General features: G+C 38.4%; 1 protein-coding gene across 1 annotated transcript in view; it reads right to left on the bottom strand.

Moving 5' to 3' along the window:
• Positions 1-930: 930 nt before the first annotated feature.
• Positions 931-14,615, bottom strand: part of LOC149083514 (cytochrome P450 3A56-like) — a 36,514-nt gene continuing 22,829 nt past the window's right edge. Inside the window, exons 9-14 of the mRNA XM_089234030.1 lie at positions 13,480-13,600; positions 6,045-6,208; positions 2,797-2,885; positions 2,557-2,700; positions 2,307-2,469; positions 931-1,281 (exon numbers count right to left, since the gene is read on the bottom strand). Of these exons, the coding sequence (XP_089090156.1) occupies positions 1,186-1,281; positions 2,307-2,469; positions 2,557-2,700; positions 2,797-2,885; positions 6,045-6,208; positions 13,480-13,600 (777 nt within the window). The 3' untranslated portion in view covers positions 931-1,185. The remainder of the gene's footprint in view (positions 1,282-2,306; positions 2,470-2,556; positions 2,701-2,796; positions 2,886-6,044; positions 6,209-13,479; positions 13,601-14,615) is intronic.

Below are 14,615 nucleotides of genomic sequence, written 5' to 3'. Positions count from 1 at the left end.
TGTACATAAGTGAGCATGTACTTTTCATCTCTGTAATTTGTAAAATTAAGGAGCCAGCAATTGCACACAATTGTATTTTGTGTCCTGATCGAACTTTATCTGCATTTATCCATATTTAGTCGCATTTATTTTGTTTTTCTTAACCGCATTTAATCACGTTATTGATGGAACTGTGACAATTTTTTCTAAAAAGTGAGAGTTGGACTTTCTACTTGGACATTTTTTGGACATCATAGAATTTTTGATTGTATGGGAAAAATTTTTCTGAAGGCACTGCACCGAATACTTGAACAGAACTTTCATGTATGCTTTTTGAATTTTGATGACAAAAATTGAAGGGTGGTTTTTTCCCCCTCACGACCCACATGTGATGTTTTTCCCCTTTTTCACCCAGAACAGATGTTATGATCGAATGTACCTTCTCCCTTGTGATGTTTTGTGGTGGCACTGTGTATGTTGTGGCGGCATTGAGTGTGTTAGAGTAGACAGACAGACCATGACCGATTGGACTTTTTTCAAATCAAGCACTAACACAAACATGCACAACATAATTCTTCACACAAACAATATATACTCTTCCCTTTCTTCATAGGCCTTCATGGCCAGCTTGTATGCTGACAGGCGGCCCATAGGGCTGGGAATCAGCCAAAATTTAATTCTGGTCTGGTCTGGAAAGCTCATTATTTTTCTAATCATCAACTTCAACTGATTATTTCATACTGCTTATAGCACGGTTGTTAATATGACAATTTTTGACTTTAGCAGTCAATTTTGAAAAATAAAATTTATAATCGTCTTAATTTTTTTTAATCTTTTGAACCGTTGAGAGGAAATTAAAAAATTGCCACTAGATGGCAATAAAACTGAAAGGTATGGAGTTATGAAAAACATGAGAATATCGTTATTAACCAACATTTTTGAAGGACCAAATCGCAAATATGTTTTTATTTTTTATTTTCATATTCCACGCATCACAACCAATTTGAAATCAACACAATTTTATTCACACAAGGATTTATTTGATCCAATAATGTGCACGAAGCAATGCCTTGCAAAAGAAGAGCATACTATATTTACAATTTAGTTCATGTTAATAATTTTATATATAGGATATCCACATAGCGTATTGGTGATTAGATGAGAGAAGGGGAAAGTGTGTAGAACATTCTAGAAGTTTGCGTAGCATCAAAGCGTGAAAACTTTGTCGGTCCTTGGTTCGACTCTCAAGATGACCTCCTTCGGTTGAAGCAGTCCCTGATTGAAATAGTGATCCAGCGGGACCTGGTGATAAAATCAGAATAACCATGAATCATTTGGAAAAAAACCACATGCACGCTTTCGTTTACTTCCCTTCCCCCAATAGCGGGATACAAAATTTTATGAATACATACTTAGAGCTCTCGCAAATCCCAGGTTATTTTACCGCACACCGATACTGGTCACATCACCATACAGCTATTTACTACCGATCGAATCGGGTCGGAAATGGAAGGCGCCATCTATTATTCGTTACCTCGGATTTGATAGGCAAAGAACTTGTTATCTATGTTCTTCTCTGGAATCGAGCCCGCTAACCTGACAGTAGCCTTCATGGTGGTATACGATCATCTTACCGCTACACTAATCGGGCGCGGAAACCCCAGCCTGGCTCATCCGTCATATAAAACTGGTTTTGTCACTTCAAGATGAAGGCTGATGTCTGCTGAGTATAATCCAGGTGCCTTAACCAAATGAGTCCCAGTTGTGTTCCGTGCGTTGAGTAGCGTAGTGGTAAGGTGTTCGTCTTCCACTGTGAAGGTTGCCGTCGAGGTCCATGGGCTTGAACCAGTCAAAAGAACATCGGAAAAAGTTCTTTACCTTAGATGGCGCCTTCATTTCCCACCCAACTCCGTTAGTTGGAAATTGCCATATGGCGATATATGACTGGAGTTGGTGTGCGGTAAAGTAGTGTTTGCAACTAATATATTACGGATTACGACTAATATATTACGGATTACAACTAATATATTACGGATAAATTGAATTATCTGGATGCTATGCCGAAAGTAATATTTGGAAAGAAAAGTGACCCGGGTTCGATTCCCGGAGGAGACAAATCGCTTTTGTTTCCAAATGCTAGTTTCGGCATAACATCCAGAAAATTCCATTTCTCAGTATATTTCGAGACGAAAAAATACCATCTCTTAATATGAATTACGGGTTTACAGAGAGTATCCAGAAACTGTATATTTCTTTATGAATCATTCAGTACTATGCCTGATGCAGTTTAAAAGAAAAGGACTTCACACGAGATTAAAGCGTCTTACTTTTGTCTTCGGGCATCTCTTGAACCGGTACTGGCTAAGTATGTAAGCGGCGCAGGCCTTGATGTCGAACAGAGCGAATCTCCTACCAACGCAATTGCGAGGACCAGCGCTGAATGGAAGGTAAGTGTATGGTTCCAGAGACGCTTTACGTTCCGGAGAGAACCTGTCGAGAGATCAAATGCCGTCGGTATAAAAATCTACGATGAACATTTTCAAATACCGCGACGCCCGGGAAATCCTTCACACTCACCTTTCTGGATCGAATTTTTCTGGGTTTGGGAAATATTCCGGCATACGATGAATAGCGTATATGGGGATATTGACTATCATGCCCTTCGGCACCGTGATCCCAGTGTCTCCGAGTTTGTAGTCGGCTTCTGCTAGTCTTTCCGTACTACAGGCGAAGAAAAAAATTATTTCAAATCGTCATCAATTGTGTAATGTTTTATTAAATTAATCCAATTTTTCTGATTAAGTTGTATGTGATTACCGTATAGCAATCGGGAACAATCTCAAGCTCTCGGAGACGACCATGTCCAAGTACGTCATGTTTTGAATGGCTTCGTATGGCAACTCTTTCTGAAAAATACAAGATTCATATTCAGGCTGTCCCAAATTGTCTGCAAAGCGAATATCTCTATGACCATTGACTTTAGAAACGTACTTTCAGATAAAAAAGAAAAATTAACTAAATCTCGAAATTTGTTTGAATGTTACTTACGTATTTACGAAGAAAATGAAGAAATTAACTTTTTTATATAGTCCCTACGTATGATGAAATTTCTAATTATTGAAATTTGGGATCCCGCTATAAAAATCATTTAAAAAAAATTTCATGTTTTAAAAATGCAATATTTATCCAGATATAGAAAAATGAGTGTGTTTTGGTAACACTTACCACTGTGTTGGCAATTAAGTTTTCATAGGCTCTATTTTTAGGGACTATACACAAATACAATGAACTCAATCATTTTTATTAACATTTACATTTCTTGACAATTATTTTGGCAATTATAGAATTTTTATAACTTTGAATGTAATTATGTTTTGCAATTTGTGAATCACGCCCACAATCATTGGCGATAAATAAGTCAAACATCCGCATCGAAATTGAATTTAAAAATATGATTTTTTATTTTAATTTGTAAATGACAGAGAGCGAGCCGCATTTACATTTCACTAACCAAAAGTTTTAGCAAACAGGGTCTACACAAAAAGTTATATTTTCCATTTATACGGCTCTTTGGGAAAATTTAAGACATTTTGAGTAATACCGCACGTCATTCGAAAACTTTTTCGTTACTGAAAGTGTGTGTCTAAAGTCAACAGTCGCAGAGACTATCCCCTGTGCAAACAGTTTTGGGCAGCCCGCAGTCACTACAGCGTAGTGTGTCCTGCACTAGAGATTTCCATCAACAACCATGCATATCGTAACACACGACTTTCGTCGTTGAAAAAATAGCATATGGGCTCAATGGGAACAGATTATGATTCGTGTGGATTACACACAATCGATACAAACAATGGTGAAGACATAAGACAATTGATGAAGGCAATGCTGAAGACATAATATTGACTGAGGTAGATGCATTTTCTCAGTGGTTCCGAGTCTATCGACTCTCATAAGCTCCAATGTTCGATGCTGCTCCGTACGTTCTGGCCGAAAAAAGTTAGAAGTTGTTTGCATTGATGGCTGGGTGCGTCAATCAATCACCCACTCCGTAACATACCATTATTGATACTACTACTACTACTACTTAACCGAACATGCACCTCGTACACATTCCTCTACGGAATTTCTAAGGAATCAGCACATGCCGGAATGCATGTTCTGAGTTGCTATGCTTGGCCCTAACGTATTTATGTTGTCGAGTTGCGTTTGTTTCGTGTTCATGCTGCCATCTGGCTTCCATTTTCTGAAGTAAAGATGGAAATGCTTGAATTTTCATGTTTTGTCGGCATAGAAAGAATACATAATAAAAGAAATAAAATAGTTTTAGTTCAGATCGAAACTTCGTAAATTAAGAAACCTTCATAGTTGGTTGCCGTACAGTGATGTATATTTTAATAAAATGTCTCCGTAGAGAGCAGATAGGTTTCAACTCTATTCTTAACATAAAAACGAGAATTCAGGCACTCGACACTTTCATTTCCAATATAGAAGACAGATGGCAGTGCATCATAAATACGTTAAGACTACAAATGCACACAACACATTCCGGCGAACATTAATCCGCAAAGCCACGGGTGCGCAATATCCGTCCCACGGCCCAGGAAATTCGATTTGGCGCGCGGAAGGCGGAACGCCTTCAGAAAACGCGGTAAAAAAGGTATCGATAGCAAAAAGCTGACCTTATTTCCTTCATAAAAGTAACATAATTCATACGGGATATCGCCAATCATCACCGAAAAATTGCCAATGGTAAGTAAAGTTTCGTATTGTCGCCAAAACATTGTCAACTATAAATAAAGTTGCCGATTACAGCCAAAAAAAATTGTCAAAGATAAGTTCCCACCTATTGGAGAAAAACGATGTCACTCTCCACTGTTCATACGAAGGCCTGGATAACCAAGCGGAGGTCGAGATTTGGCTCGGAAAGAAAATTCGCATTCCTCTGTGGGGAATCGCACCACCAATCTCTCATTGTCCGGGCGAGTGTTCTAACCATTGGACTACTGAGGACAGGCATTTTCATTTCTTAGAGCATATGTATGAATGCTGAACGGGACTGCGTATGGACAGCCTAGCTCAGCTAATAGCTCTTACGACGTTAGCCCCCATATGGCTGGTGAGCGAATGGACAGCGAGAGTGACATCGTTTCTCTCTATATGTTGCCATCTGGCGGCTAACGTCGTAAGAGCTATTAGCTGCGCTAGGCTGTCCATACGCAGTCCCGTTCAGCATTCATACATATGATCTAAGCAATGAAAATGCCTGCCCTCTGTAGTCTAATGGTTAAAACACTCGCCCGGACAGTGAGAGGTTGGTGGTCCGATTCCCCACAGAGGAATGCGACTTTTCGTTCCGAACTACATCTCGATCTCCGCTTGGTTATGCAAGCCTTCGTATTCCCGACTATTGCTAAAATTACTGAAAAATCGCCAACGACGCGAACCAGAAGGGAGTGTAATATTTCTTCTTCACAAAAAGTCTCTCCGCAGCAGGCAGACCTTCTACAGACCTTCTTCAGTAGTTAGTGTTGATGAGTGAGCTAACTAGTGAGTGAGCGGGTGACAGAGTGAGAGACCTAGGGCGTAAATGAGTGATCCAGAGATCAAGTGAGTGACCGATCTACTGAGAGAATGATCGAATTACATAGTGACCTGGTAAATAAGTGAGTGACTTATGAAGTAAGTGAGTGACTTATGAAGTAAGTGAGTGACTTGGTGAGCAAGTGAGCAGCCTAGGGAGTTAAGTGAATGACCCAGAGAGTGAATGGCCCAGTGAGTGATAGAATGAGCTACCTAGTGATTGACTGAGTGACGTGATGAGTGAGTGAGCGAGAGTGATCTAACTCTACTGATAGGCCGGTCTTGCAGTTTCTCAGCGATGCGTTTTCCATTCGGAGAATTGTTTGACGGTGGAATTTCATGGCAGTGAATTTTCCGGACACGAATTTAATGTCACTCACATATACACACAACACGTTTCGACGAGCACTAATCCGTTATACCTCACCCATAGGAATGCTTACGAGTTGTATTATTAGGATTTAATTAACAGTATTTATACTTACGCCATACTTTTTGAACGTTTCATCTACTTCTTTTATGAGTTTTTCTTGGACGTCAGGATTCAGAGCGAGGATATACGTCAGAAATGCCATCGAAGATGACGAGGATTCGTATCCGACGAGGAAAAACATTATGCAGTTTGCGATCAGTTCATCGTGGGTCAATGCTGAAAGACAATGGAATGTGTTAATCGCAGATCTTCTCATTAATACAACTCAACAAATTCCGATGGTCTGAACCAGGGGTTATTCACCCTGGGGTCCGTGGACTCCTGGGATTTCGCGAGTACCTTGTAAGAGGTTCTAGAGCAGTGGTCCTCAACCGGGGGCCATATGGCCTCAGGGGGCCCTAGGATATTCCAGTGAGGCCACGGATAAAAATCTGGCAAAAGGGGAGCCGCGGCTACTGATACGGGGGCCACGAAGAAGTTTGTGGAATTACATTTTTTTAGTCACTCTGACTAAAAAAAATTTAATTTCAATTAAAAAATGCATAGAATATATTTTTCGCAATTTTTCCGCTATTCAAGTAACTTTAACATGAGGAAGGAAATAAAAAAAGCGTTGCATGTAATCTCGGTGGTTTTACGACTTGGGGATGACAGTAGGCCCTGACAAAAACTATAGAAGAGGTTTAAAGCAAAATGGAGTAACTGTAAAGATAGAAAGTGTGTGTGTTCGAAGACTTTTCATTCAAAGAGGGCTGCCATAAAGAAAACAGACAATGATTTATTGACCATTCATTGAATGGTCAATAAATCATTCATTGAATGGAAATGTTGACATTTTTTTGAGTGCTGGTAGTAAATGCAATCCAAGAAGTAGATGGGGGAGAAATGAAAGCTTGTGTGTAAAAAAACCCCATCGTTTTCATGCAATTACAGACGGATAGCCGTCTAGTTTAGCTCAAAGCTGTCTTCAACCGTCACTGAGTGGTCTGATCATTGATCATTTTTGTCGCACCACGGTCATTTTCTGCACACGAGGGCTAATTAGACCGGGACCTACAATTTATTGCCGATTCCGAACGGCAGGATTGTTTCTTATACTCATCGAGAGGTTGGTGCGCTACTCCCTCGATGTCGGACTCCGTGCGGTAGCAATTTTTTGCTGCGGTCAGGAAAGTTTTCTGACAAGGACGAACCGAGTATCGAACTCGCGGCACCTCTAAACCTGAGTGGTCTGATGGGGGAAATATATTTATAAAAATCGAATAAAGAACGATTGCACTAGGGTATTTTTTTAATGAATTTTTGGGGAGGGGTGTGACCCATTGCCTCCACTGAAAAGAAATCCAGTTATAACGTTCCAGTTATAAAAAAGTCGAATCCAGTTATAACGAACTCCAAGAGACCAAATCATACACGAGGAAAAATACCCACGAAATTAAATTTTTTAAAACTACATTGCCGTATAACTTAAGAAACTGTAATTGCATAAATTTGCTGTTGTTTCAAAATCGCAAGTGTTCATATGCCATTCATATTTCAATTTAACAGGAAAATGTAATTTTGAACATATTTAAGACGGTCTTAACGTCATTTGGTTCGCTGATTGGTTTCTATATGCAATCCAAGCAGATAATGTATGGGGACTTCCTGCAAGATTGACACCACATCTTTTTTAATCTATACTGTAATAAGTTTTTTTAAATCTATACTGTAATGCTTCCTATTAACTGCCCTACTATGTAAGCCTGCTGCTGGCCTACTACTGGCCTGCAACATCCCAAATAATTTCAATGCATTTTTCCTATCCATCGAGAACAATGTTGTGGACATTAGGAAAAAAAATTATAAAATGGCGTATGACCACATTTAAAGCAATTTAAATCCGTTTATTTGAGACTCACTGCATCGGCTGATTTGGGGCCATTCAAGTATTACGTCAGCATCGGGGGGGGGGGTTAAGAAATGGCTGAAAATCTGCTTACGTAATACTTGACTGGCCCCTTATTTATATTTTCCGATGGGCTTGAAATCCTGATAATGAGTCATTATTATGTTCTCATGAACAGTTTTGTCACTGCGTTACGCAATGACAAAATCCGTATATACCGGGTGACTCGAAACGTTACGCCGTCCACCAATAGCAATTTTTTTTGCCTTGTAGCATTTACCGCGAATTCACAATGGCACTAACAATTTTAAAAGGGAATTAAAATTAATTTAATACTCTAGAATACTTCAAGACATTCATTTTTAAAAATATTATTGGTGCTGCTACCTACTTTCAAAATCAGAAGTGCCTTATGTGGTAGTGACGAAGCTCAGCTATAAAAAACTAAATTCTTCATTCAAAGCTCATAAACTGACCTGAAAGATCAAACTTCCAGTTCAGTAATGTTTTCAAGACCCAAAGACACATCCAAAACAAAGGACCTCCAAACAAGCAGACGACAGGTAAGATCGTAAGAAGTGAATTTCCACATTTCACTTTATAGTAATGTGCTGCCATCTAATATCAAATTTAAAAGTGACTCATATGGTGATGATGAAGTTTAATGTAAAAAAACTATATTCTTTATTCCGCTCAGTTCCTTATAAACAAAGCTCGTGCACTGAACTGGAAATTTAAACTTTAAGTTCGGTTATTTTATTTGAGCATAAGGAGACGTCCAAAACAAAGATCTTCCAAAATGAGCAGACGACACACAAGAAGTCGGTTGCCTAGAAGCTAAGCTCACAAACAGAACTGGAAGTTCGAACTGCCAGTTCAGTAATTTTTTTCGGACACAAGGAGACGCCCAAAACAAGTAACCTGGAGAGAAGCAGACGACATTGCTGGTCGGACTTATTACTATAGTTTGTTTCAGGTTAACTTTGCAGTGAAGAGAAAGGTAGAGAGTGTATTCCTTGCCGCAAAATATAGTTCCCATACATCGGATGTTTCTGATGATCATTTATATAGAATATTTCAAATTTTTTTATGATTTTGAAAAAGATACTGAAACAATACCGTTTTGAACCAATGTTTGAACCAAAAATTTTTAAATTAGAAAAAATATTGGTTACCATTATCAAAAATCCATGGCGAGCTCAAGAACATTTTGGCGCGATTTCCAAGAAATTTTCCCCGCCAATATCACTGTCGTGCTTTTTTTTTTGGTTGTATAATTATATATATATATATTATATCGTCATTTTGTTGAATTTTCCAATAAATACACTTTTCCATTCAGTTTTGCATGTAGTTATAGGCCTACACACCCAGACGAATATTCAATCAGGTTTTTTTCTCTCCCGAAAATAACCTCCAACGAATTCAGATATTCACTCCAGATTACAGGAAAAGTCCCTCTTTCACGACAGCGCCGATACCGTTGTGAGAGGCTCTCTTTATGGGTGTAAGTTACGGTTCCAGGCGCCCCCCCCCCCTTTTCTTTTAATTATCTATTTCTTGCCGTGTTCGTGGGATAGGTAGGGGTGGTTTCTGAATTCCAATAGCCGATAGCGGAGGGTGTTGACATAAGTAATGTCTCTTTTGCACACACACACACACAGAGGCTGTCTCTCCAGATAAATATAAATAAGCAAGAGAGAGAGAGAGAGAGAGAGAGACCCACAATGGTTTAGGCTTGCAGTGTATTTTTTCCTTCTGTGACAGTTGTATCTTTTCACCAGAGATAGACACGCTAAAACGTTCTCCGTTCTTTTTTGGCAATAATGCATAAAGCACGTTATTGAAAGGAAGAGGAATTTTGGATTGCAGGTGGCCTGATGGAACACATGTTGGAGCAACAACAATTAATAAGTAATAGAGAATCCAATAGTTCTACAACTTCAAGTCAGGATTCCATAGAATGGGAATCCGTAAAAAATGACTAAAACTGTAGTGATAGCAAGTGGCATCGACGTATATGCGTTCGGGTGGGTGAGCGACGGAAATTTCGGCAAGAAAAGTGAGTAAAAGAATTCTAAATTTTTCCGTATCATTTTTATTATTATTTGGGGCTATTCCCAAATTCAAACGTCAAAACCGGATTAATAGGAGTTACTAAGATACTTTTCAATAGGACTTTAATTTCTGAAAGTATCGACGATGGCTTTTTTTTTTCATTAGCTAATTGTTACTAACTGACTGCAATTTTTTCTACAAGCATTACGTTATACGAAAAAAATATTTTTTTCTGCGAGATTGGCGAGAATCAGCCATACCTTACCGAGGCTGCGCATCGATACATTGGTTAAGAGGCTTTCGTTGTCATAGCAACGAGTGATGCGGTTCCCTCGTAGCTTCCTCTTCACTGCAAAGTTAACCTGAAACGGACTATAGAGGGCGCATCCAGCCACCGCGACTGCAGCGACATCAAATGCAAGGAAATACGTGACTCGGTCAAAACAAACTTCTCGCTTGGAAATTTTCCCATAGAAATGTACAGTTCGGTCTCTAAATATTGGGTTTTAAAGATTTAAAAAAAGGATCTTGAGTTTTCTTTCATCAATTCTGAAATTTTCCTTCATTATTTTTTGAATATTCTTTCATTAATTCTGGAATAATTTCCTTTATTAATTATTATTTCTTTCATTACTTCTGAAATAATTGCCTTCATCAATTCTGGATTTGTTTCTTTCATTAATGCTGAAATTATTTCTTTTATTAATGCTGAAATTATTTCTTTTATTAATGCTGAAATTATTTCTTTTATTAATGCTGGAATTATTTCTGTCGTTGATTCTGAAATTATATCTCATTAATTCTGGAATTGTCTCTTTCATTAATTTTGGAATTATCTCTTTCCTTCATTCTGGAATTATCTTTCATTAATTTTATTATTTCTATCTCGTCCATGGTAAAATTATTTTTTCATTTATAGTTTTAAACTCCTATTTATGCCATAAGAAAATAACGGGGGGGGGGGTGTCGTGTTTGTTTTCACTGAGTCACGTGATGTTCCGACGAAAGATATTGGGGGACACGGTTCTCAGCACTGCCAAGGCGGAGACCGCTGACGTCCAACTCACTGCAGAGGCTTGATTTATATACTGTTGGTGCTGCCATTTGATCTCGAAATTTCAGGCAACTCATGCGATGATGATAGAGAGTTCTTTGTCATTTTTTGGCATGAAATTTTTTTATGAGACGAAAATTTTGGTAACAAAAATTGTACATTTGCAACAATCGATTTTTTTAATGTATAAAAAATAATTATTTCTTTCCACAAAAACATTCGGGCAATATGGATGATCGAACAAAGAAGTGAAAACACGGATTATGTGGTCTTCAGATAGGGTTACCAGATTCAAAACTGAAAACGAACCTTAGGCGGTGCCGTCTTAACGCATGCTTCCCCCACCCCGGCCCGTGCCCGAAGGTCATCAAGAGAAGAGGTCTCAGAAAAACGAGTCGTAGTTGAATTTTTCGAGAATTTTCCAGGTAGGGCCTCCAAAAAATCCCTTGACTCTGGTGCCCATAATGCTATTACGACGATCCTGCCTGTCAGCAACACCCTTGTGGGGGGGGGGGGGATCATGGAATTCCAGTACTTGAGTCCTTTACTTCTATTAATTTACATTAATTAAACAAAAACAGCGATAAAAAATTCGAAAAATTATCAAAGTTGTTATCGAATTGCAACGTATATTTGTTAAAGAGATGATGAAACGCTTTAAAAGCATGACAGAAACTTGTGTCTGTTCAATATGGTTTGAGCCACGATGAAGTGTCAGCAGGTGGACCACGTGCTAATTATTATTAATAATTTATGAATTTTGTAAAATTAATTTAAATGTCATTCCCTCTCAATGGATCGTGTTTGATTACGATCCAGGCTGCCAACGCGTTCTTGAAATAATGAAAAAAATGAGTGTAATAAAATGTGTTATTTTTGAAAAAATTATCCTCCAAGATTTATGTTCGCAACTCGAAAAGTTTGTAAGTCGGAGAGCAACTACATAAAATGTTTTTAGAGGGAGCCGCAAATTTTTTTTTTTGCATTGGGCCGCGAAATTCTCCTAAGCCCGGACATGGCTCCGATTTCTGAATTTAAACACCTCAGGGAATAATGCAGTTAAAAACATGTAATTTGTTTTTTGGGCTCAGAAGAGAAAGAGCAACAACTCTGGGGGGAGACCGTGTAAAAATCTACATTTTTTATTTTGTGTGTACACTGCATTTTTATCCTCAAAACTCGTAAAGGGTGATTTCTGGTCATATTTTGAGAATTCTTAAAATTAGAACCATATCACTACGACGAACGGTTGATGGATAAGTAATACAAAGTAATACAAATACAACGCCACAACAGGCAAATTGCCCAACGAGGTGGCTGACTTAAGAACATCATGTATCCCCGAGCCCCTACCTACTACTGCTACACCACACATGCACCCCCCCCCCCCGCGGAACCCCCAAACGAATCGGTACATGCGGGAATGTGCGTGTACGTGTAGTGCAACCTGACGTAGAGTTTGTTTCTGTGTAATGCTTTTTATGTGTAGTGCTGTCATCTGCCCCCAGTTTTACTAACTATGAGTGAAGTGTTATGGTTGAATGATTTACCGTTGTAGGACTGTTGGTCTCTGTGGCGAGGCTTTTTAACGGGGAGATCGGCTCGCATTTGCGCCTTGAAGTTGGGAACCACAGAAAACCAACTTCAGCCGACCACCACTGTGGGGTTCGAACCCGGATCCTCGCATCGCAAGTCCGGCACTATAACCACTCGACCACCACAGCGGCCTACAATTTCAAAATTAAGGCTGTACCAACACTCCAAGGAGAAACCATTGAATCTTATAATGGCCATAATATTACCAATAGGCAGGACCGCAACTAGTGGGGGGGGGGAGCAGGTGAGTCTGGTGCCCCAGGCGCATTACAAAAGGGGCCGCAAATTCAACCGTTCAACCTATCCTTCAGCATTACGGGGGGGGAATAATTTATTCTATTTTTTTACTGTATTCTATTACGTTTATTTTGCTCTTTCGTTATTTTCATAAATTAAAAATCAATCAAATTAAATTCAAACATATTTATATACTTCAGACAATTTTTGAATAACTATCTTCTAATGGAAAAACGGGCGGGGGAGGGGGGTAGAAAATTATTCATGTTCGCAAGAGGGAGCCATAGGAATGAGAAATGGTTGAAAGGGGGCCATGGACAAACACAGGTTGACTGTTCTAGAGTACCATTTTCATTTATTACCATTATTGCATTGTGAAATTTTAATTTGTTGCTTCAATTTTTTATGATATGCAAATTTATGGAAAACTATTCGTGACGAAGGTACGTCAAAATTGGTCTTCGCTATAGTTAGTCCGCGGTGCATTGACCTTCACTGCAGGGGGTTTGCGACGTCACAAACGTTGGGAAACACTAGTCTGAACAATTTGTATTCGCGCTAATTCAAAAGTTTTGAATTTTTCTTATGAAGTTCTCAAATCTTAACAAACAGCACATTGTATTTAGATTAGCATATTTTACTTGGGGAGACTACCTTTGGTTTTTTCAGCCGATGGCTTCACGGGATTCGGAGTGTCTTCGTCATCGTTGTCCAATTCCGATTCATCAATTTCTGGTGTCGAATCCATCATCAGTTGGATAAAGTCGTTTCCTTTCTGCACGATCAAGAAGAAAACTCTCATATTTTAACAAATACAAATACAAAAACCAATGCCACAACAGGCAAAATGCCCAACGAGGTGGCTGATAAAAAGATGCCCATAACAAATATGGATGTCATACATTTCAAAAATACAGCAACCCAATAAAAAATACAATTACAAACAATATATATAAAGTACATGATGAAATATTATACAATGCCCATATAAGAATACTTATGGTTGTCTTATTCTAAGTATGGATAAACTTCTCGACTTCTTCTTAAACTAACTTATTGCCCGAGTCATTTTCCGGTTTCAGACTGGTTAGAACAAGTTGTCTCCGAATTTCAGCCCAAAATATTGCCATCTTGAGATTCTACACCTCAAGTGAATATTTATTAAGGGGTCTCCTATCCTTTAACATTAAAACTATATACTCTAGTGGAAATATCAATAAAAATATTAGTTCACCATTATTTTTGTTTAAAATTTTTCGATTTATATCGTGCAGTTTTTGATTGTATACGCCATCCTATACGAGGACGGAATTTCTCAGAACTCCAACACGTAATTTTTCGCAAAAATTTCACAAAATTACATTTTTAACACTTTAATAAAATAGCATGACATCAATGTAATTGACTAAAAATCGATTCAAAATAAAGAAAACTGTAAGTTCATAAAATGATGGAGAACATTGAGATTCCATCGACTCTCAATCTCATTTAAAATTAAATTTTAAAATTTTAATGTAACCCAAGTGTTTATGAATGGATTTCAAAACTTTTATCAACTGAACAAGTTGGAATTGAATCAATTTCTATTCAATTACACTGATGTCCAGGACTACAGCTGAAGTACCCATAGAAATCCTCTTCTCAAGAAGGAAACTACTTACTTCAACAAACGCCAATTGTGGCCATATCGCTATATTGCAATTTACTGCCATTAATGAGATGGCTGGGAAATGAAGGCGCTGTCCAATGGTGGTCACTTCAAGTTCGTTAGGGGAAAATACCTTATTCAT

The sequence above is a fragment of the Pholcus phalangioides genome, unplaced genomic scaffold, assembly GCF_987345545.1.
Source record: "Pholcus phalangioides strain wild (caught in Gottingen) unplaced genomic scaffold, Ppha-v1.0 ptg000008l_1, whole genome shotgun sequence".
NCBI lineage: Eukaryota > Metazoa > Arthropoda > Arachnida > Araneae > Pholcidae > Pholcus > Pholcus phalangioides.
Note: the sequence above shows the minus strand (reverse complement) of the source record. Positions and strands in the feature narration are given on the sequence as shown.